This window comes from Daldinia decipiens, assembly GCF_022478715.1.
Source record: "Daldinia decipiens strain CBS 113046 unplaced genomic scaffold F4813scaffold_2, whole genome shotgun sequence".
NCBI classification, from domain to species: Eukaryota; Fungi; Ascomycota; class Sordariomycetes; order Xylariales; family Hypoxylaceae; genus Daldinia; species Daldinia decipiens.
In genome coordinates this window covers 747879-769234 of record NW_026054545.1, presented here as the reverse complement: position 1 = coordinate 769234, position 21356 = coordinate 747879, and the positions used below count along the sequence as shown (strand labels likewise).

The 21356-nt window shown below is 45.3% G+C and overlaps 7 protein-coding genes and 1 pseudogene across 8 annotated transcripts; 6 read left to right on the top strand and 2 right to left on the bottom strand.

Moving 5' to 3' along the window:
- Window positions 1–1441: 1441 nt before the first annotated feature.
- F4813DRAFT_343813 (uncharacterized protein) lies at window positions 1442–5230 on the bottom strand. The gene is made up of 13 exons (XM_049241579.1): window positions 5057–5230; window positions 4653–4957; window positions 4537–4584; window positions 4428–4481; window positions 4282–4373; window positions 4146–4215; window positions 3762–4084; window positions 3531–3708; window positions 3134–3470; window positions 3011–3074; window positions 2629–2955; window positions 2316–2579; window positions 1442–2249 (listed from the first exon to the last, which is right to left on the bottom strand). Exons 1-13 carry the CDS (start codon window positions 5066–5068, stop codon window positions 1987–1989), a joined length of 2337 nt encoding a protein of 778 aa, XP_049104162.1. The 5' UTR covers window positions 5069–5230; the 3' UTR covers window positions 1442–1986.
- A 229-nt stretch (window positions 5231–5459) lies between these two features.
- Window positions 5460–6566, top strand: F4813DRAFT_343809 (uncharacterized protein). The gene has a single exon (XM_049241578.1). It carries the CDS (start codon window positions 5712–5714, stop codon window positions 6414–6416), a length of 705 nt encoding a protein of 234 aa, XP_049104161.1. The 5' UTR covers window positions 5460–5711; the 3' UTR covers window positions 6417–6566.
- A 248-nt stretch (window positions 6567–6814) lies between these two features.
- F4813DRAFT_343808 (cytidine deaminase-like protein) lies at window positions 6815–8030 on the bottom strand. The gene is made up of 2 exons (XM_049241577.1): window positions 6927–8030; window positions 6815–6867 (listed from the first exon to the last, which is right to left on the bottom strand). The coding sequence occupies exon 1, from the start codon at window positions 7957–7959 to the stop codon at window positions 7429–7431; it is 531 nt and encodes a 176-aa protein (XP_049104160.1). The 5' UTR covers window positions 7960–8030; the 3' UTR covers window positions 6815–6867; window positions 6927–7428.
- F4813DRAFT_t15 lies at window positions 6816–6888 on the top strand (annotated as a pseudogene). The gene has a single exon. The product of its transcript is annotated as a tRNA-OTHER (tRNA).
- A 52-nt stretch (window positions 8031–8082) lies between the features above and the next one.
- Window positions 8083–9375, top strand: F4813DRAFT_343807 (chaperone protein dnaJ 6). Its single transcript, XM_049241576.1, has 2 exons — window positions 8083–8376; window positions 8444–9375. The coding sequence occupies exons 1-2, from the start codon at window positions 8241–8243 to the stop codon at window positions 9196–9198; spliced, it is 891 nt and encodes a 296-aa protein (XP_049104159.1). The 5' UTR covers window positions 8083–8240; the 3' UTR covers window positions 9199–9375.
- Window positions 9376–9530: 155 nt separating this feature from the next.
- On the top strand, window positions 9531–10728 carry F4813DRAFT_343806 (uncharacterized protein). Its single transcript, XM_049241575.1, has 2 exons — window positions 9531–9813; window positions 9879–10728. Exons 1-2 carry the CDS (start codon window positions 9549–9551, stop codon window positions 10496–10498), a joined length of 885 nt encoding a protein of 294 aa, XP_049104158.1. The 5' UTR covers window positions 9531–9548; the 3' UTR covers window positions 10499–10728.
- Window positions 10729–11509: 781 nt separating this feature from the next.
- Window positions 11510–14639, top strand: F4813DRAFT_101754 (glycoside hydrolase family 81 protein). Its single transcript, XM_049238395.1, has 5 exons — window positions 11510–13190; window positions 13248–13392; window positions 13439–13740; window positions 13795–13883; window positions 13941–14639. Exons 1-5 carry the CDS (start codon window positions 11664–11666, stop codon window positions 14401–14403), a joined length of 2526 nt encoding a protein of 841 aa, XP_049104157.1. The 5' UTR covers window positions 11510–11663; the 3' UTR covers window positions 14404–14639.
- Window positions 14640–18943: 4304 nt separating this feature from the next.
- On the top strand, window positions 18944–21355 carry F4813DRAFT_396897 (Calcium/proton exchanger; the record flags this gene model as incomplete). Its single annotated transcript, XM_049247874.1, has 7 exons — window positions 18944–19244; window positions 19312–19523; window positions 19588–19821; window positions 19877–20347; window positions 20400–20511; window positions 20562–20647; window positions 20700–21355. 7 exons carry the CDS (start codon window positions 18944–18946, stop codon window positions 20808–20810), a joined length of 1527 nt encoding a protein of 508 aa, XP_049104156.1. The 3' UTR covers window positions 20811–21355.
- Window position 21356: the final 1 nt, after the last annotated feature.

Below are 21356 nucleotides of genomic sequence, written 5' to 3'. Positions count from 1 at the left end.
GGTGCTGATATCCGTCCGTCCTTGCTGTGTGTCCTAACTCTCTAAGTCTTCCCACCTACTTGATATTCTTGTAAAAGTCCCCAATGGTATTCATGTGGCCTCTAGTGTCTTTTGTATCATTTCCTACCCATTCTCCCGGGCTGGCCTGAAGTAGTTATCCCACAACAGGTTGATAGCAATTCCTTAAGCCCTCTGGTTAGTATACGGTTTGCTTAAATCCGGTTCCAGTCAGAGTAAAGAGCCACGCCAACATAGAGACAGGAGTCTTGCCGAGTATATTATAATAGCCATCCAGTCCAGGTTGTATGATGTTAATTAATAGTAATTAGGCTATCTTGGACAAAATTCTTGACAGTCTTTACATTTTCCAGCTTTCCAGGAGAAATAAAAATCCAGGGGTATTTTGGATACTACCGTATTAGCCTACCAAATCCGTTTTGTGTCTTTCTGATTGACCTGATACCCAAATGATAGATAGCCAATCCTTAATTTAAAGGGGAAGTTATTTACGTATATCACTATTTAGAATTAGAGTATCTCGCGACTTTACAACAGGCTTGGTAAATTCACCACTGTCATAAAACACGATAGAAGGTGGAAAACTAAACTGTTGGTCGTGAAATATAAGTCACCTTTAAGCAACCACGCAACTATAGCTTGCGTGTTTTAAAAACCACAGCCCTAGGGTTTCGGTGATATCTTTTCTATATATAAATACTTAGGGGGCATTGATACATTTGCAAGGCCGAAACCAAGGAAGCTTCGTGAATCCCCTCCCCTCATTCGTGCGGTAAGTATCATAACTATTATTCAATCTCTTTTGTTTCCCTCCCTTTTTGGGCGAAGAGAGGGAAAGCAACCACTAGTAATAGACGGCCATTACATCCCCAAGGGTACTCTATTTTGAGTGAACATTTACGCCTTAAGCCACAATGCTGCTATTTCCCCCGAGCTGTTTACGTTCAAGCCAGAACGCTGGCTCCCTTCCAGTAGTATCGATCCAGAGACAGTGGAGTAGTGATGAGGCTAATAGAAAGTTGATGCTTGAGGCTTTTACCAGCTTCTCCATAGGACCGCGATATTGCGTGGGTAGGCTATTGGAGTATTTAGAAACATCACTCATCCTTGCGAAGACGCTTTGGTATTTCGACTTTGAAGCCGCTTCTGGTCCACTTGGCTCCGTTGGGAAGGGTAAGGATAGGGGAAGACTAGGCGAGTTCTATACGGAAGATGTTTTCAACTCGACCTATGATGGCCCTTTTCTATTCTATCCGCGACAGTCGGGTCCTTTGGAAGAATACCTTAGAATGCGCGCATAAAATATGATAAGGACCAGGGGCCTTGGTTTACTCTGTATTCGCTGCTAGCTTATTGTAGATTTAAAGTGTATAGGTGAAGTCAGCAGTAAGACCCTCTTGATTAGCCTCACACTTCAATATATGGCACTAATAACTGTATTGAGATATTTGTTTATATTGGGTATAAAACTGACATACAGTATTTTATGTATAGTCATTGCTAATATATCTTTTCTTGGGTTGTCCCATCCACCTCATGTTCCCCCTTTCTTCACCTGGGGCGCATATAAATAAGCCGATGTCTATCCTCCTCCATCGGCTTGCACTCTCGGCATTTATTCCTCTTTTCTCTTCCTCCCCCTTTCAGCTTGACCGGCCATCCCGGCTCTGCGCCTTGCCACCCTGCCGTCTGCGGGACATGCAGAGTGAAGGTTGTATATTTTATACCGCAGGCCGGACTATTTGGTATGAGTTTCTTAGTCTGTACGGCCTTGCTCAAGCGCCAGCATATTAGTAAACACTTTTTTCTAATGCCCAAGTCTTGAAGCGGTACCGTAACTACCGCCCAATCCTAAGCCCATTTTATACATCTTAACATAGGTACTCTATCGACTCAGGTGAATCATGACTCCAGCTTTTCGCAAATGTGCCAACTTCACAGTTTGCACTCACTCTTCCCAAGCACCTTTTAACCCTGCATCTTAGACTGCACCCACTTTACCACACCTCCCTTGGCGACGATTTCTTGAACGCTAGGAGGCATCTCACCAACCTTTTGCTCCCAGGAGGTGCCATCCTGCTCTGTAATGATGACTTTGGAGCGACGGACGTCCCAAAGTAGCTTCCACCCTGTACGGCGAGTCAGGGGTTTCTCTGCGTCGTCCTTATACGCTCCACGAAGCCGCTCGACCAATTTCGGGATTTCAATTCCAAGAAGAGCGTTGTTGATGCCTGAAATATTTCCATTAGTTCTTTGACATCATGAATAAAAGTAAGAGAATTTCAAGGGGTACTCACTATTGCGGCTGAAGATGTTACCGAAGCTACCGGCAACAACGAGAGGAATCTGATTGGCTAAGATAGAAGTGGCAGCTTGCTCACGAGAAGAACCGCACCCAAAGTTGAATCCGGTCACCAGCACATCATTTGGTTTAACAACTTTGCGGAACTCGGTATCGTAGTTCTCCATGCACACCTCGGCCATTTGCTCTGTGGTCAGGCCGTCCTGGTAGGTGTAGCGTCCGGGGTAGATACCATCAGTATTGATGTTGTCATTGTCGCCTGTCGCAGTTAGCAAATGACTCCGTAAGTGTATGTAATCACCACTCACAGAAAACAATCTCTCCCTCAATCTTCTCGGGGAAGCCTGGGAGGACGTCCGTCAAGGTCTCGTCTTCAGTGGCCGCTGGGCTGGCCGATTCCTCAACGGCTCCTTCAGCAGCGCCAATCATGTTATCCATCTCAACAATAATTTGTTCAAAAGCATCTCCAATAGAGCGAGCTTTGTCGGCAACAAAGTCGCCGGTCCCCTCACCAAAGATAACCTTTTCAACACCTTCAGGCTTCAGGTACCAACCAGGGCTAGCAATCTTACCCTGAATAGCACTGGCTGCGACTACCTCAGGGCTGGCTAGATAACACAGTGCCTTGGGATTACCTTGAAACAGCAAGTTAGTATCGTATATAAAGCTGGAGCCATAGAGTTTAATTACCCATGCGCCCTTTATAGTTCCTATTACTCGCCGATATGCCTACCTCGCCTTCCTCAAGCAATCCCTATATCAAAGATTAGCACCGAAGAAAGAGGTCAAGAACATATAGTATATGCTACATACACGGCCTAAGCCTATACAAGGACCACACCCAGCCGGGAGTAGCTCAGCTCCAGACTGTTCGAGGATCTGCCAGTCTCCAGCCTCTTCCGCCATCTGCTGTTCAGCTAGAGATGCAGGTGCAAGATATAACTTAACACGAGGATGAACCTTAGCAGGCTTGCCATCATTGCCAGCCTCACGGAACACACGAGCAGCAGCAGCAAAATCCGTACTCCTGCCGTTGGTGCAACTCAAAAGATATGCCTTGTCTATGGCAATATCCTCAGTCTCGAGCTTCTTAACAGGGGTAGCAACTTTGACAGAGTTGGGACCAGCAACAAAGGGCGAAAGAGTAGATCTACGCCTTGTTAGAATAACATATATGAATGGGATACGGGGTAAGGCTGTTTTTTCTTACAGGTTAAGATAAAATTCCTTAGCATATACAGCACCAGGATCAGCAACTAGAGGGTTTTCCAAAAGCTCGTCAATCCGCTTGTGATTTATACGATCTTTGGTGGGACTATCAGACATGGCTGCAATTGTCGCTCTGGCGCGGTACCATGAGATAAGCATATCGTCCATAGGAAAGAGACCTACCCATACGTATTAGTAACTGAGCGGAATTGCGGGAGAAGGGGGTAGCTACCTGATAGCGCTCCCCATTCGGTTGTCATGTTGGCGATTGTCAAGCGTTCGGAAATGGGGATGCTTGCCAGAGTCTGCTTAGACCCGGTGAACTCTACACACATATTTAGCACATCGGATTTGAGCATAGCACATAGGGCAATAATCGTGTCTTTGCCCGTGACTCCCGGAGGCAGGACGCCCGTGAAAGTGATTTTCGCAATTGGTGGAACTTGCCAGAATATTGTAGAGGTTGCCAGGACACTTGCGGCGTCCGAGCGGACGATGGCCGTGCCAAGACACGATATACCACCGTACATGTTGGAGTGACTGTCGCTAGCAACTCTATAATAACGGATTAGGACCGGGTACGTGAGGCATCTTATCTGGGTTGGGAACTAGTTACGTGACGGTTCCTGGCCAGGCGTAGCCTTCTTCAATCATAATTTGATGCCCGATCCCGTGTTTAGCAGGATCTACTAAGTTAGTTTAACATGCTTCAAATATCTTTGGGAGGGGAAGTCCCGGTAGTGGCAGCATACAAAAATCTATGCCCTGCTTTTTGGCGAACTCCTCGATTAGGCGGTATTTGCGTAAATTTTGTTCCGAGTCGTTCTGTACATCGTGATCAAGTCTGCGAATAATTAGACAAGGAATGTGAACTGGATTATAAGGCAAGCTAGCATACGTCATGACAACCTGGCGATTATCGTTGACCCTGGTGGCGCCCATTTCCATGTATCTACGCAGCCTAGTTAGCGTGTTATTATTACAATGAGTCAATGAAGTGTTATTACTTGGTAATTACGGGCCAGGAGTTATCGTGGGTCATGCTCTTATGAGGCCTTTTGCAGGGTGATATTAGCTCGACTTCCTAATATCCAGACCGGGCGTAGACCGAGCGTAGACCAACCGCAGCGTAATATAATCTCCAGCTCTGACTTTTCTTCCTTCACGGAGGCCATCTGCATGAAGCTGTACAATCTTCTCGGTAAGTGTCTGCGGATTGCTCGGGGCGGTGGAGCTCAGAGAAGACTGGAGGGCGGAGGAATTGAGAGTGCTATCAATTTGCGACTGGAAGGCCTGTTGCCGTCGGGAACTGGTCGAGGAGTAGGTACGGAGCCGAGTCACAGGTACCGACAGTAATCGCGAGCGGGCAATCGATGTTCGGACCTGCCGCATAGCAAGGGCGGAGGCATTGAGAGAGATGACTCTCCGCTAAAGACGTCCCATCGTCAGTCAGGTTTCTTGGAGGCTTGAACGGGAAAGCTGCACGCGATAGAGCATTGATAGTTCGTGGTTGGTAGAGGAACATACAAACATAGCCATGATGGATAGTTGTATCCGGTAAATGGCGTTGACGATTCCAAAGAGGTCGTTCCTAGCGATTCACCGTCAACAACGAATAAGGAGGGGCAGATGTTGATATTGGTGATAGCTTCGATTTCTGCCCTGGCGCATTCGTTACACAAAGCCGGCGTCGGAGTTGCATCGCAAAAAAGAAATAAAAATTAAAAAAAATCGATAATGCGACAACTGTGATTGGCTAGAAATGGCTAAAAGAATTGCCCCTCCATATCCACTACTACAAGTACGTACCTGTTAGACCTGCGTTGCCCCCCCCTGTTCCGAATTTGACCAACTAGAGCTCGCCCCTTTGCGCTGTACGAACTACATAGTACACAAAGATTGTGTTCTACGTATACAATGATTGTGAGGTAGTAAACTAATGATTGTAATATAAAATAGTCATTGTGAGACTTGACAATCATTGTTTAAACCCATATACTCCTGCAGCGATAAAGAGGAGAAAGCTTTTCTTTCTTTTTCTAGTGGAAATCCTTATTTATATGTGTATGTGTAAGTCTGCTTGTGGCTTTTGCTGATTGTGAACCCGTAAACTACTCGACTTACTCACACTTATACTTACCCGGAATAGTCTTCCCAGTGAAGCGTGGTAAGTTTAGGAAACATGATTTCTTTACCTACTCATAGCGAGTTGCTTTCTGAAGCAAAAAAGGATATGGATCTATTTCTTAAACACTATATTAACATAACGCAGACGCGTAGATGGACCGATACAGAGGGAAATTACGACGATGACGATGGCGATGACAATGGTGATGAAAATGAAAGTGACGATGAAGACATGACCTATCTTGAACAACGATCCCTCAAGGGTGATCCACCAACGGTTGATCAGCTAGGTCAATCGCTATGTCTCTTCGAACCCGAAGCAGCATTGCGATTTCTAAATCGTAGCGAGATACAGTCGGCCTTTCAAAGGACTTATCTGGAACCGGTACTGCTAAAGGGCGACTTTGACAGCCTACCGATCGACATGGTGCCCGTGCTCCTGGTGTTCGATAGTATGCATGAGGCGTCGCGACCACATGAATACCTCCAGTCGGAGATCGCCATGGACCCAAAGGGAAGTGATGTCCACGTTGTAGAATTTATCATCGAAGTTGTTCTCTTTATTATGAGCGACGAATGCCAGGAGGAGTTTGGGTGGGAGATAATCGATCCTCTGATTCTTGCTACAAGAGACCTCGTCTACATCGCCGCTATGATGATAGATTTGCTTGCCAGACAAGCTCTAGGAGTTGATCTGGATCTAGAACTGTACGACGGCGGTACCCGCGCCCCTGTTGGTACCCCTATTCATTTATGGTAGACGTCGTGAGAAGCCTGTCAAATTTAGATAGTTGAATTGAAGGGATCTGTTAGTTTAGCTGGTTAATACATACATATTATTGAAAGAATACTATAATTGGTATCGTTAGAACATGTCTGTTTGTCTTGACCACTAGAATATAATTTCCATTTGATATGTGCACCAAGTAGAAATAAAAAGTTGATATATGATTGATGTCTTTAATACGTATAAGTCAGGACAGTATGAGTAATAGCGAGGGACAGTGCACACAACACATAGGTAACCTAACCTAGGTATGTACATACCTAAGGTATGGCATCCTAGGGTTACAACATACCCTCCTCAACCTATCATAGCACATCATCATCGCACAAACTATTATATATTGCCAAAACTGACTATCTTTCACCACAAGACGCCCGGTTAGCTCAATCGGTAGAGCGTGAGACTCTTAATCTCAAGGTTGCGGGTATGTAATCCTCATCACTCGAGGTTATTCACGCAATCAATGCTAACATTAACTTCAAGGTTCGACCCCCGCATCGGGCTCAATTCCTGATGCTTCCCAGTTTACTGGGACAAGCAACCCCTCATTTTTTTTTGTCTTCATTACGGCTTCCATTTCTCCCCCCAAAATAACTAGCTTATCTAACATGTTCGACCCTCGTATTAGGTTTGACTTTATCTTTTTGCGACTTCAGTTTTTATTCGATTTGACTACGTCATTTTCTTTTTTTCTTTCTTTTTCAGTAGGACCCTGCGTCGTGCTCGATTCCTCACATATCAAATCACTCCAACACGTTTCTCTAGATGCAACTCGGAATAAATTTATTCTCAATAGTCGTATTTTCCACCGGAGTTCTTTAATTTCGTTCGGTTCTTAGTCAACTTCTCTTCTATACCCAGGCAGTCTACTTATACGTCGATGGAACGTATCGTTCATAACATCTTTGTATTTTGAAATGATTGATGTATGTCGAATACGATAGCATACAACATGACAGCGAATAGACTCCATCGGCAGTTACATTTAGCTGGGCTTATCATGACCTGCCGTTGCAACTTCTAATATTTCCTTCTCAAATCCAGAGACGTGTACGAATCCGATGTTGGCATCCTCTAACTTCCGCTTGCTAGAATTATCGCTAACGAACTTTTCTGGTTCATGAACTCCAACATAAACAGTCTTGATCTTATTCCCTATGGCTAATATCCTATCCACACACGGTAGGTTTCCGCTGAGCCTTTGGGAGCATGGCTCTACTGTGGTGTAAAGTGCGACTTGGTTCGGGAGGACTTCACCTATGCGGCTTGCTGCAATATCGTACTTTTCTGCAAGCTTCTCAAAGCAGCATTGCTCAGCGTGAGTATTACCGGGAAGCTCGAGTGTATACCCCGTTGCCAAGATCTCGTTCGTAGTTATGTCCACGACCACCGCTCCGACTCGATAGTTGGTGGGTTTTGGCGGGGATTTGGTAGCAAGAGATAGCGCAAATTTCATATACGCCTGATGGTCTTCCGCCTTTATATCACTCGCCTGCTGAGGAACGCTTCCAGCCATTTTCCAGATGAACCAGTGAAACAGGCAACAAAATGATAAATTTGATAATAGAGATGTACAATATTATGAGGTACACTGTTCTATGCAGGTACCTACCTCTATGCAGGTACCCCGCTACATAAATTATGTAATTGACGTATCCTTATCGATAAATCGCGTAAAGAGGAAACGCGTGTAACGCGATCCCCCGACTTTGTCAACTTCTAGCATCCAACTTAAAGGTACTAAAACAAATCTCGCCGCTCACAGCTTCGTACTCTATCCGACAATTCTTGCCCATCATGGATGACTCGGACGACCTCCTCGCCGGTGAACCGCCTACCATCGATCCGTATGAGGTCCTTGGCTTAGAGCGTACGGCAGATGAGGGCCAGATCAAATCTGCCTATCGAAAGCTCGCTCTAAAAAATCATCCAGGTAAGCTATCTAATTAATCAAGAATGCTTGGATTGTATGTATTCTTACGTGTGGTATTTCTTTGTAGATAAGGTTCCCGACGATCAGAAACAGAAAGCCCACGAGGCCTTTCAGTCTATAGCCTTTGCATATGCAGTTCTATCCGATCCGGCGAGGCGCAAACGCTACGACGAGACAGGCTCGACATCCGAGTCCATTGTCGACTCGGATGGCTTCAGCTGGTCAGACTTCTACCGAGAGCAGTACCGCGACACAGTCACTGCTGATGCGATCGAAAAATTCGCGAAACAGTACAAGGGCTCCGATGAAGAGAAGGACGACATCTTGATCGCATATGAAGAATACAAAGGCAACATGGACAAGGTCTACGAGTCAGTCATGCTCAGTGATGTACTCGAAGACGACGAACGATTCCGCGCGATCATAGACGAGGCCATCGCTAATAAGGACGTCCCTGCGTTCAAAGCTTACACGAAGGAGAGCAAAAGATCCAAGGAAGCCCGAGTCAAGGCCGCGAACAAGGAAAGCGTCGAGGCCGAGGAATACGCCAAGGAATTAGGGGTGCATGATAAGTTATTTGGCAAGAAAGATAATAAAGACGGCAAGAGTAAAAGCAAGAAGGGATCGTCCGAAGATGACCTAGCAGCACTTATTCGCCGTAACCAGCAGGGTCGGAGCAACTTTCTTGACAATCTAGCGGCCAAGTATGGCGCAGCACCGAGCGCTAAGAAGGGTAAGAAGCGTGCTAGTCCGGAGGAAGAGCCTTCTGAGGAAGCTTTCCAGGCTGCGGCAGCGAGGTTGAGGAAGAAGAGCAAGAAGTAGGATCGAGCCTGGATTTTGTTTACGGCGCATATGGTATTCAGGCAAGTAGGGGAATCAGTTATCAAGGCAAGCATGCGATAGGTTGGGAATTGTGAACCTGCTAGGGATTAACTGCTAGTTACATCAAACATAAACTTCATAAAATTCATAAAGTAATTCAAACATCTTGGTGTTCAATGCATCATTTCGCGATGTGTTAGCCAGGTGTAATCGTACATACAGTACATGAGGTATGTTATGTAAGGTAGGTACATATATAGTCACAACCGGTCAACTATGACGTATGTACCTTTCAGGAGGTACCTACCCCTAACCGAGGTGAGTGGGGCACATGTACCTTAAGTGCTTACATGTACTTAAGGTACCTAAAGCTTCCGCGTCAGTCGCGTCATCATATTCAATCGTCCTCTTTCAATATTTTAAGACATAACACGCTAGTCTCGTCAGTATTTTGCTTTTCAGTAGTTGATTCCGTCTATCAAAATGCCATGACAAGTGCAGAACCACTGACCTTCTATCCTGCGTATTGCTTCCATCTGTCCCCGACGATAAATACATGGTGTCCTCTACGCGCTGCTGACATCCATGGTCTTGAAGGTCGACCTGGATTTGAAGGTATATGTTTTTGAACCTAGCAGATGAGCTACCAAACTTGTGACCCGAGGCTTACCGTGTCGAAGGTGACAATGTATTCTTCTCCTTAAACCACCCCATCCGTTGGGTCCGGATAGTCGGTGTTGTGGTTGCAATAGACGAATATTATAGCCACCGAAACTACACTGTTGATGATAGCACTGGCGCGTGTATCGAATGTAGCATAAATATCCCGAAGCCGGTTGATAGCCGATATCGGAACGACGCAGAGGACCCGGCCCCCGATCCATACCCGGAAATTGACGTCGGCATGGTCGTCGAAGTTAAGGGTAGTACGAATGTCTTCAGAGAACAGAAGCAGATTAAGGTGCAGAAACTACAGAGGGTCAGATCCACAAATCAAGAGGTCCAATTCTGGGACAAGATTCGTAATTTTCGCAAGGACGTTTTGAGTAAACCCTGGGTATTGGAAAAGAGAGAGGTTCGACGATGTAAGAAACAGTATATGGCTGATGTGGACTCCAAGGAGAGGAAGAAGAAAAGAAGAAAAGAGGACGGGCTTGTCATTGACAAGCATAAACTGGATCCGGTGCTTAAGGACAATAGCAAGGAGGCGGCAGGTAAATCTATGAAGGAAGAGTCTCCAATCATGCTAGGAGCCCAAAGTCCCCATGCCAAAGACCAGTACAGTGCATTAGGGCTGTGAATCTACTCATTTATATTTACCCCCTTTTCCCCGTATTATTACGTGACAGGTAGATTTATATCTCAGATGACCTTAGTAGAGGTCAATACAAGTGAATGGGATTATTCCTTTCTTATATTTAACCCAAGTACGACTTTCGAGACACCCTATGAATCTTAACCAGATATACTACACCTTTTCAATACTCAAAATAACCTAATATTAAACCAATGTTGAAGTTATAGTTCTTGTAGGTTAGTATTTTAAATATTTACATAATGTAATAACTATTAAAGTGGGTCGATTGAATTTAAGATATGAGGCGGAATCCGCAACTCAGTCGTTTCTTCTTCCAGTAAGTACCTAGTTACAGTACCTACCTAGGTATACTCAACTCTAAATCTTGTGGGAATACGTTCTTTCTAACTATACGAAACTTCTGTTTAAAATATGGAATGAGCAAACAAATGGGGTAGTTACGAAGCTGTCATTAATGATTGTGTCTTATGTCGTTGAAGTCCACAAGCTTAAACTTCAACTGTCCAACACATTCACTACGAGTATTCTTCATAGCTTCATCTCTTCTCGTTACGACAAATCCTAAAGACCTAGAACCACTATCGAAGCCGAACAATACGTTTTACCTTTTATATTCCAATATTGATTTCAGTATTCCTACATCGCATACCTTTTTAGCTCACCTCGCTATTCACTCGTGGTATCTCGCTGCCGTTGATTCACATTCCAGTGACTCTTCTAGACTCATTCGCTTGCTCAAGCTTGTCACTTAGGTAGGACCCCCCAGCTCCTATTTAAGACAACTCATTCCTCTCCTCGTGAACTTCTCTCCACACCACCTAACATTGGCGACCCTGAGTCAACCGTCGCCTAGACACCATCATCATTCTTGGACATCTTTGCTCCAGTCACACACCATGTCACCCATCAACACCTTCAACCCGCCCACTACTTATGGGCATGGGTATCGAACTTCAGATCTTAAACTCCAACACCATCTTTTCAATTATATCTATACGAATATGTCCGTTTGCTATACTACTATCCGTGAAGTTATCATCAAATCATATCATTCCGAGTTGAGCTCTGGTAGCTCCGATGAGGCTTCGATAGCCCACAAGATATATCACTAAGGATTTCCCCCTTGATCCCCGTTTCCTGAAACGCTATGCTGTTACTCTATTGGATACTGACATTGGCTCAGGTCTACCCTGTCCTAACAACCCAACTTTGGACCCCAAACATCAAGGTCAAGTCACATCATAAAGGTAGGCCCACCAAAAGAGACTCTTTTCGAGAGAAGTATTCTCCCCTTCCGAAAAGTCAAGATATCTATCACGAGGGTTATCAACCTATTGCAGTAACAGTTAATTCTACATCCTCGACTGCCTCAGAGTTCTATCCGTCATCTAGTTGTGGATCCAATACAACTACATCACTCGAAACTAGCACGGCACCAAGTCCAACTACGCCTTTGCCATCTGCGTCGGACGAGAACCCGTCAGCTACTTCCGCAATGTCTCCAGCAGCTACATCGTCAAACATCTTTGGGGCGCCAATTGCAACTAGCGCCCCTGCATCGTCTTTTCCCGTCCAGAAGGAGCATCCAGTATCTCGAAAAGGGATCAACAATAAATCTGCACCAATAGGTACGAATAAATTCTATGCCAATTTCTTTCTCGGTAACCAGACATCACCCACATTCGTGCACCCATATTCAGTTGTTTGGGCGCATGGTCAGGGAGCATCGTCCAGCTGGGGGTTGGCAATCTCACATATTGAGGCACACCAGATGGTGTACGGCAAACCATCGAAAGAAACAGGTGCCGCGCAATACTTCTTGAGCCCCGTTGGAATTCAGTCGTTATGTCTCTCGGCGTTGGAACTGGGTCCAAAGACTAGTTTGACAACCGATAATCTGACTGCACACTCGGTCAACGTCAACTTACACAGTGATCCCAAAGCAAAGCCCCTTGTCACATTCCCCTTGGTACAAGGTATGGGGTTTGTTACAGCTATCTATCAAGGGGGGACTCCGCTTATTAATACTGGTATTTACTTCAAGACGGTCACGAAATCAATCAAGGGGCCTAAACCAGGCGTGACCAAGTACACGCTATATCTGGAGGACGGAAAAGTATGGCACGTATACGCCTACTCGGAGAAGGGAGATACTTTTGACCTCACCGTCGTCAACAATGGAAAAGCCAAGGCTGAGAAGCCGTTCAACGGCATCATTCAAGTTGCTAAAGATCCTGGCGACGCCGAGACCGTAATAGACGCCGCATCTGGTGCATACCCCGTCAATGTGACGCTTTCCGGCTCAGTATCTGGATCGATGGGCACATACACGTTCACTTTCGGGAAAGCGGGAATTTCAGATGTTAAACTACTAATTTACGCTCTGCCTCACCATGTCGACTCCTTCGACGATGCGACCCATAAAAGTATCACGACGGCGAAGCTACAAACCACAACCAAGGGAGTAGGCGTGGGCGTGGTTGCGGATTCATGGACAATGGTTGAACCTAATATGCCTGTCTCGATGGGTCTTGCTCCTTGGGATCCCGTCGACGGAGAGAAGAAAACGTTGAAGGATTCTGCAATCAACGTCATCAACCCGATAGCTATGAACGAAACTGCCCAGGATGCACTCCACCAGTCGGACCAGAATTCAATGTATTTTAGTGGAAAGGTATAGTTACAGACTGATCAACTTTCTACCTCTATGGAATACTAATAGTCACGATAGGCGTTGGCGAAGTTCGCTGGAATCTGTTACGTAGCCAAGGACTTGCTCAAGAACACGGCGTTAGCTGAGAGTGGGTTGAAAAACTTGAAAGCCGCTTTTAGTCGGTTCTCAGCAAACAAACAGCAATTTCCGCTGTACTATGAAAGTAAGAGTTCCTGCATCTATAACCTGAATAGAGCTAACTTTAGAAGCTGCCTGGGGAGGTCTTGTCTCTTCTGCAACATACCAGACCGGAAATGATGGTGCAGACTTTGGCAACACGTTCTACAATGATCATCACTTTCACTACGGTTATTTCATCTACGCTGCAGCCATCATCGGCTATCTTGACCCCAGTTGGCTCACAAAAGACAATGTCGACTATGTGAATGCGCTGGTCAGGGACATCGCCAATCCTTCTCCTTTAGATAAATACTTTCCAGTGTCGCGCAATTTTGACTGGTACCATGGCCACAGTTGGGCTCATGGCCTATACGAAACATCTGATGGAAAGGTTAGCACCACCGACGATTCGCTCGAGACGTAAGGGTACTAATGCGTTTCATAGGACCAAGAATCGAGCTCGGAAGACGCGATGCATGCCTATGCTATCAAGGTGTGGGGAAAGACAATCAAGGATGCTAATATGGAGGCCAGGTAAGGTTGAGTGGTCTAAAAATGATGTTCTGGTGACTAACGGGGTGAAACCCATAGAGGTAATCTAATATTGTCAATCATCGCTCGCTCCATAAACCAGTACTATCTCTATACTGAAGACAACCAAGTCCAGCCCTCCCAGTATGTGGGAAATAAGGTTGCCGGAATTTTGTTTGAGAATAAATGCGATCATAATACGTACTTCGGGTCCAACATCGAGTACATCCAAGGTATCCATATGATTCCGCTTCTACCCAGCACGAAGCTCACTCGACCCGCCAATTTCGTGAGGGAAGAGTGGGCGACATATTTCGACAAGGGCCGTGCCGAAAATGTCGAAGGAGGCTGGAAGGGGATTCTCTTCGCCAATCTGGCCACAGTCGACCCCAAGGCAGCGTGGGATTTCTTTACACGGAAGGACTTTGATCCTGGGTGGCTGGACGGGGGCGCTTCGTTGACGTGGTATCTGGCGTACTGCGCAGGTGAGTCCACCCTAATTGTTCTCCTTGGGCTTCAATAGGCTGACGATATTCTAGCATTTATGTGATAGTCCGGCTGGGGTCGATTGCTTTTACGACAGCATTGGGACATTTGCTAACGAGTAGAGGGGATAGGGGTTTACCTGGATATATTAAAGGCGTTGGTGGCCCACTTAGTTATTTATCGACATGAATGATGATTATGATTAGAAGGCGAAATTTGGAGAATGGGGGGGACGATAATATACTTATATTGGGTTTTGCGTATCGACTACCTATCCGTACCTTACTGGCGGTGTATGACTTAACATCATGCTACCCCTATTAATGTGCCTCTAAACCCCATCTCTTGCAGCTAGAGTTTCCTGATGCTTATAGGGTTGACCTTGAGAGTCTTCAACTCTAATTTCTTCTAGCAACGTGCTGTCCACCTGGCTATCCTTTCATATGTGCTTACTTCTTTTTCGGTAATTTGGGAATGCGTAGCCGCGATGGTTACGTATCATTCAGAACATGTATACCGTACATTGCCTTTTGCCTTGTTGTAAGCCCCTTGCGTGGCATCCGACAAATAATGATCAGATCTTGGCATCCGTACGGTCCGGGTATGTAATCATGTTAACTTGTGCAGGGCGACCTGTCGATTATTTCAGGGTTTGCCATTGGCTACGGCAGAGTGATTTCATGTAGTATATGTACATGTTACCTATGGAGTTATGGACTTCAATGGGAAAGGCTTACCTATCTAGATTTTGGTAGGTTAGGTAAGTACCTAGGTATCCTTGGAGGCCTCTGGTCTTATATATGTACACAGCCACACTTGGCAATCTACATTCTCCTCCTTCTACTTACTATGGTATGATGGGTAAGTAAAACCCCGGTTACAAGTCGCGCGTTAAAAAGTGGCTTATATTATTGCTTTTTTATTTATTAGTTATAATTTAAGATATACTTATAGTGTATATATAGTAACAGATTAGTACTAATTTAATATGGTAGCTTATCTAACCGTTTTTGGCGGTACCTGACAGTGTCGTTTTACTTTTGCCTGATACCATAGCACGTAAGAGGCACGTTTCTGCAAGTTTCAATTCCCGCCAAAGTGATACTTTGCGCAAGCCATTGGCACGGATATTTATTATTATTATTATTATTGATATGGGCGCATGCTATCCCCACTTTTTTCGGATGATCTGGAAATGATAAATCGTCTTATTTATTATTTATTATTTATATTTGTATTTGTATTTGTATTTGCATTTGTATTCAAAAATTTGGGTTTAAGTTAAGCTTGCCATGGTGAGATCGATTCGTTCGAGAATCGGAGCTATGAGAAGCTCGGTTGGCCCTAGCTCCTTGCTAAACTTGCATTCAATTGATATATTCCGTCGTATTATCCCCTTAACTGGCATAAGACTACAACCCCCCCTGTAATCGGTATTGTACAAAGTCAGCTCGCCACACACACGTAATAGATCCACTTTTATTTAAATCCAAGGCCTCTGATTGGTCGGAGGCCCCTCATGATCGACAATACGAAAGGATACGAAGCTAATTCCTCAAGATCTTATCCTTTTTAATAAAAACACCACTTTTTCGAAATAGCCTCAAATCGTTATATATCGACAACCTCGTTTCTAGCCCATTTTCAACGTATTATCGTTGTTTTTTATATCCCTAGATAGCCAAATGGCCTCGCAACCCCCTAATATCGATTATATCGCTGCCCAGCTTGACCCGGCTATTACACAAGGTGATGAAACGGACCCTGCAACTAGACGACCAAAAGCCCGTGCAAATCCCAATATAGGCACGCATTTTAAGCCTCTTAAGATCCCTGATCGTCAGCCTCAAATAGCCCGGCTTCCTGATGGCCCCAACGACTTATTTAAGTTATTTGTCCCTGAATTCCTTGTTGAAAAGTGGGTCACATACACGAATAAATGGGAGCCCGACGACGATGTCTAGGATAAGCCTCATACACGGTCACACGACTAGCACGCTACTACTATTGATAAGGTTTATTTCTTTCTATTTATTATTATTTATATGTCACGTCATCCCGAAAAGCAAATCGAAACGTATTGGCGTGGCAAGATGCATGAGGCCCCATATTATCCTTTTACGAGATATATTACCTTACGTCGATTTCAAGCCCTAAAACGACGATTTCGTACGGCTGATCCAGCCCTGGGAAAAATGAGGCCTTTTGAACGAGTCGACGAGTAGGCTAATTAGATTCAAAAGACCTCATTGGACCTGTAGACCCCTAGATCCCACGTTGCGATTGACGAATTAATCGTACGCTTTTACGGGAAGGCTAGCGAGATCACCACGATCCCCACGAAGCCCGATCCCACGGGATTTAAGGCCTGGGCTTTTGCTGAATCAGGTTATATATTGCTATTTTTCTGGCATATCCCAGGTCAGACCCGGAGATATGGCCCTGTTGGCGTACCAAGGCGGCCAACCACGATGAAATTAGCCGATGCAACCGGTGACGATGCCCTTAATACCACACAACGTGTAGTCACCGCTTTTATCGACAGTCTATTCGAGACCGTGGGCTACCTCCCCTTACACGTTTTTGTCGATAACCTCTTTTCAAGCCCACAACTATTTAAACAATTACGTATACGAGGCGTTGCGGCTACCGGGACGTGCCGCAAGGACTATGGGATCGCCGCTGTAGCGATCCAGGCACATAAAGAATTGGGATATAACGAGGCTCGTAAGTGGCCAACCCCTGATAATCAGGTAAATCAGATCGTGTGGCACGACAACGGCCCTGTAAGCTTTCTAACAACGGTCTTTCGAATCTCTGATCGTATATCCAGGGTGCGTACGATGCCCAAGAACGCCTCGAAGGCGATACGGGACGTGTTTGGCTACCAATACAAGAAGGTCCTTGATATCCCGTTGATCACAGACGAATATAATCATCATATGAATGGGGTCGATATCAACGATCAAATGAGGGCTGCATATAAATATAATCACCGATTTCGTCGTCTAGCCTCGGAAGCCTTGCATTTTAACTTTTTGCCACAGTTGATCCTAACCAACACGTTCTATTTACAGAAAAGGGGGTCCCCTACTTGGAAGCCTGCCCAATCATTAGGGGATTGGATAGATATATTATTAGAAACAGGACTAGAGGAGTACGGATTCGATATTGAGGCTCGTCAAAGAGGCTCAAAAACAACGTCAAAAGGGGGTAACACAAGGATCCCACAGCGATATCATCGAAAAGGTAAAAAAACAACCCCGTCAACGTGTCAGGCCTGTAAAGGCAACACTATTTGAGGACGACCTCGTCGGGGACTGACTGATTTAGATGAAAGGGCCCTAAATAGCCTCATTTACAGGCCAAAACAGACTAGATATCGATGTCAGACTTGTAATGTAGCTATTTGTAACTCGAAAGAATGCTGGTACAACTGGCATAGGCTAAATTAGGTGTAAGATTAAGTAGCTCGATTTCATTGGTCGATAGCCTTAGAATTAGATTATCTCGTAGTACTGTACTAAAAATAGTGGAGGTGTAGTTTTATGCCAGTTAAGGGGATAGGATACCAATGTACCTTTGCCCGACATTTTGCATACTAAATACTTGGTGCATGTAAGAACCCCTGTCCCTGTCTCATCGGATTCCAGTGCGACCTTAGAGCTCACGCCACGTTTTAACTGCAGGTAAAGTCTGATGCAGTGCACACTACACATTCCCTTCACCTTGTTTGGGAGGTGGAGTAAAGACGGGCCTTTAGCTTCGGTATTGTACATACAATTAGGGAAAAACGACGTCAACAAAAGGAAAAATAAAAAAGAGAGAGAGCTATGAGATAATTAATTCGTATGAGAATTGTCAGAGTTTTTCTTGGCAACTTACAAGCTTAAGATATGCCCAGACATTCTTCCATGTAATTGTTTTGTACCAAGAACAATAACCTAGAAACCCAAGAAATCCAAGAAACCACTTACACTGCAAGAAAAACAACCGTCAGCCAGGAACAGCAAAGTTTAGGTACTTTGGGATCTGTCATCACAACTAAAATAACGCTCCAACTACACTACGCCCAGAAACACTTGTCTCTTTTCCCCTTTACCAGCTGCGAGTAAAAACAAAGGGCTTTTTACCTACCTTACTCAGTCTGCGCCTCGTTGCCTCGCGCCCCAAATTGCTGCACATTCTACATTCCACATTCTTTCACGCTTGGGCATCTTTTTTTATTTCGGCTGCGTTACTTTTCGGGGAAAACCCCAGCGTCTTTCCAAATGGTGTGTAAGTAGTAGGCTTTACTTATTTGCACTAGATCTTCCTAATCTCCCAATACACTTGCTGCATTTTGCATTTCCCTGCCTAATCAATTTAGACGCTCAATCCCCAATTCCCATCTTTATCTTACATACCTAACCTTGGTCCCCCTTGGTCCCCTTCCCCCCCTTCCCGTGTTTCCTCACACATCCGTATCCCTTTGTGCGCGCTGCTTTATAGAGTAATGTGGTGCTCGCCGACGTGGCGGCATTAATCTTCCGAGCGAATCTTGATATTTATATTTCCTGGCTAACGATGACGCGACGATGGATCGTGATTCAGACTTACCGAGTTTCCAATCCCAAATCCGCAAGACCGTAACAGGCTTGACTCACACTCACCCTCACACCCGCCCTCGCCAGAATGGAGAGCCGAACGAAACTACATCTCTGTTAAGAGGTAACGGTCACTCCGTCCAGAATGGGTCCGCTCATCAGAACGGACACGGTGGTGGGGCTTGGGAATTCTTTTTCGATTCGCAGCACACGCCCGGCACTGAGAACCCGAAGCCATGGGTCAAGTATCCAGCCCATACGTGGCATATCACCAAAGCTACTTTATTGAGCAGTACGTATACTAAGCGAATAAATCCGGGGGAGACAGGGATGTGTGTGTAGCTAAATCGACTCTGTAGGTCCGATCAACATCCTTCTCGTCGCAGTGCCAATTGGTATTATTGCTGGTCAATCCGGTTGGGATCCAGTTGCCGTATTCGTCATTAATTTTTTCGCCATTATTCCCTTAGCTGCCGTGCTCTCATACGCGACGGAGGAAATATCAGTAAACCTGGGCGAGGCTCTGGGTGGCCTGCTCAATGCCACTTTTGGCAATGCTGTGGAGTTGATTGTAAAAAACGGCCCCCAACCCGCCATTACTTGCATGATGACCTTTATTAACAGCTTCCCTGCAGGTTAGCATTATCGCATTAAGAGATAGACAGATCGAGGTTGTCAAGTCGTCTATGATTGGCTCGATCCTATCCAATCTACTCCTCGTTATGGGTATGTGCTTCTTCTTCGGCGGTATCGTCAATATGAGAGATGAGGAGGGTCATGGTCAGGAGCAGTCTTTCCAGACAATCACTGCCCAAACGACAGCTTCTCTCATGACCCTGTCTGCTGCCTCTATGATCCTTCCTGGCACTGTGAGTATTTCATCTTATTTTGTATGTGCAGATTGGAGATTAATCAGGAATGTAGTTATTTATGATCATAAATGGTACCGGCGGAGACGATAAAGATGAGCGCAATAAAATCGTCCTGTCGCTTTCTCGCGGCACCGCTATCATCCTGCTGCTTCTTTACGTGCTGTACCTATGGTTTCAGCTGAGAACACACCACAAGTTATTCAGTGCCGAAGCGGTAGTTGTATCGGAGCCCACACAGAACGGAATCCAGCTTCCCGCCGAGGCCGCGGCAGTAGCTGAGGGGAATGAAGAAGAGTCAGAAGAGGAGGTGCACATGAGCCCATGGTCCGCCGGTGCGGTTCTAATCGTCACAACTGTCCTGGTCGCTATCTGTGCGGATTATCTGGTCGAGAGTATAGATGCTCTAGTGGAGCGTGCTCATCTCAGCCGCAGCTTCATTGGTCTTATTCTAATTCCTATCGTGGGTAATGCGGCGGAACATGTTACTGCCGTCGTGGTGGCAGTCAAGAACAAGATGGACCTGGTAAGTATCGCCCTAGAAAATTTGAGTAGCATGAAGCTTACTTGTTACGCAGGCTATGGGAGTTGCTATTGGTTCTAGCATTCAGATTGCTCTGTTCGTGACACCATTCCTTGTTGTTCTCGGTTGGATTATGGACAGAGATATGGACTTGCACTTTGAGACCTGTAAGTTGAATACAATTCTTACTGCTGTCTCTTGAACTAACGCAATCTAGTTGAAACGGTCTCGTTTGCGCTGGCTGTGCTGGTCGTAATCTACACGGTCCAGGATGGAAAATCTAACTATCTCGAAGGCGCAATGGTAATGTTACTGATTTCTATCGGATTAGTTAGATGTACTAATGTTGTTTTAGTTAATGGCCCTTTATGTCATCATTGCCCTGGCTTTCTTTGTTACTCCCAGCCAGTACTTCAACACCGACTGGGCCGTCGGTAAGCTTGGTGGTCTAGTCAGCTCGACATGATAGATGTTCTCCTATTTTCGCAACCCGTTTTAGCAGGGCGCAGATCGCAGTTTTACGTTCAACTTACCCCATATATGCATACCTAGCGTACCGTATTATCAGGTCGTATAGCGTATCGCACCACGATCGTCCTTCGGATCCCATGTTCATGTTCTTATAGTTATTCAAGCGGGGTTTTTCTTTGTTTTTCTGTATATGTATATTAGTGGAGTTAGGTCTGAGAAAAATGCAAGGCGCGAGCTGTGTACCTGGAGTTTGGCACATGCAACTAGAATACAGAGTACAGAATAGGAGTCTGTTGTGTCTTGGAGATGGGCGGTTATTCCCTATCAATTATATGCGAGATATCTATTGTTCACATTAAGTACCTGGGTACATGTTATTGGATCATGAAGCTATTCAAAAGTACCTAACAATACATGAATAGGTACATTATCTCCGTAAACCCCTGGCTAGCGTCTGTGGCACTTGAGATTCAACGTGGGGCTGGAGGGGTAGCTATGACAAACGTCATTCATTATCGGTACTTGAAGAGATATACTATTT

Excerpts from the sequence above, each read along its gene's own strand:
- F4813DRAFT_343813 (XM_049241579.1), bottom strand. Across the intron at positions 4,585-4,652 it reads GGAGATTATATTACGCTGCG|GCCTCATAAGAGCATGACCC; the intron begins GTTGGTCTACGC and ends ACCCTGCAAAAG. Across the intron at positions 3,471-3,530 it reads AAGGAATTTTATCTTAACCT|ATCTACTCTTTCGCCCTTTG; the intron begins GTAAGAAAAAAC and ends AACAAGGCGTAG.
- F4813DRAFT_343809 (XM_049241578.1), top strand. The coding sequence starts at position 5,712 with ATGATTTCTTTACCTACTCATAGCGAGTTGCTTTCTGAAGCAAAAAAG.
- F4813DRAFT_343808 (XM_049241577.1), bottom strand. The coding sequence starts at position 7,959 with ATGGCTGGAAGCGTTCCTCAGCAGGCGAGTGATATAAAGGCGGAAGAC.
- F4813DRAFT_343807 (XM_049241576.1), top strand. The coding sequence starts at position 8,241 with ATGGATGACTCGGACGACCTCCTCGCCGGTGAACCGCCTACCATCGAT. Across the intron at positions 8,377-8,443 it reads CGCTCTAAAAAATCATCCAG|ATAAGGTTCCCGACGATCAG; the intron begins GTAAGCTATCTA and ends ATTTCTTTGTAG.
- F4813DRAFT_343806 (XM_049241575.1), top strand. The coding sequence starts at position 9,549 with ATGTACTTAAGGTACCTAAAGCTTCCGCGTCAGTCGCGTCATCATATT. Across the intron at positions 9,814-9,878 it reads AGGTCGACCTGGATTTGAAG|GTGACAATGTATTCTTCTCC; the intron begins GTATATGTTTTT and ends ACCGTGTCGAAG.
- F4813DRAFT_101754 (XM_049238395.1), top strand. The coding sequence starts at position 11,664 with ATGCTGTTACTCTATTGGATACTGACATTGGCTCAGGTCTACCCTGTC. Across the intron at positions 13,191-13,247 it reads CAATGTATTTTAGTGGAAAG|GCGTTGGCGAAGTTCGCTGG; the intron begins GTATAGTTACAG and ends TAGTCACGATAG. Across the intron at positions 13,884-13,940 it reads GATGCTAATATGGAGGCCAG|AGGTAATCTAATATTGTCAA; the intron begins GTAAGGTTGAGT and ends TGAAACCCATAG.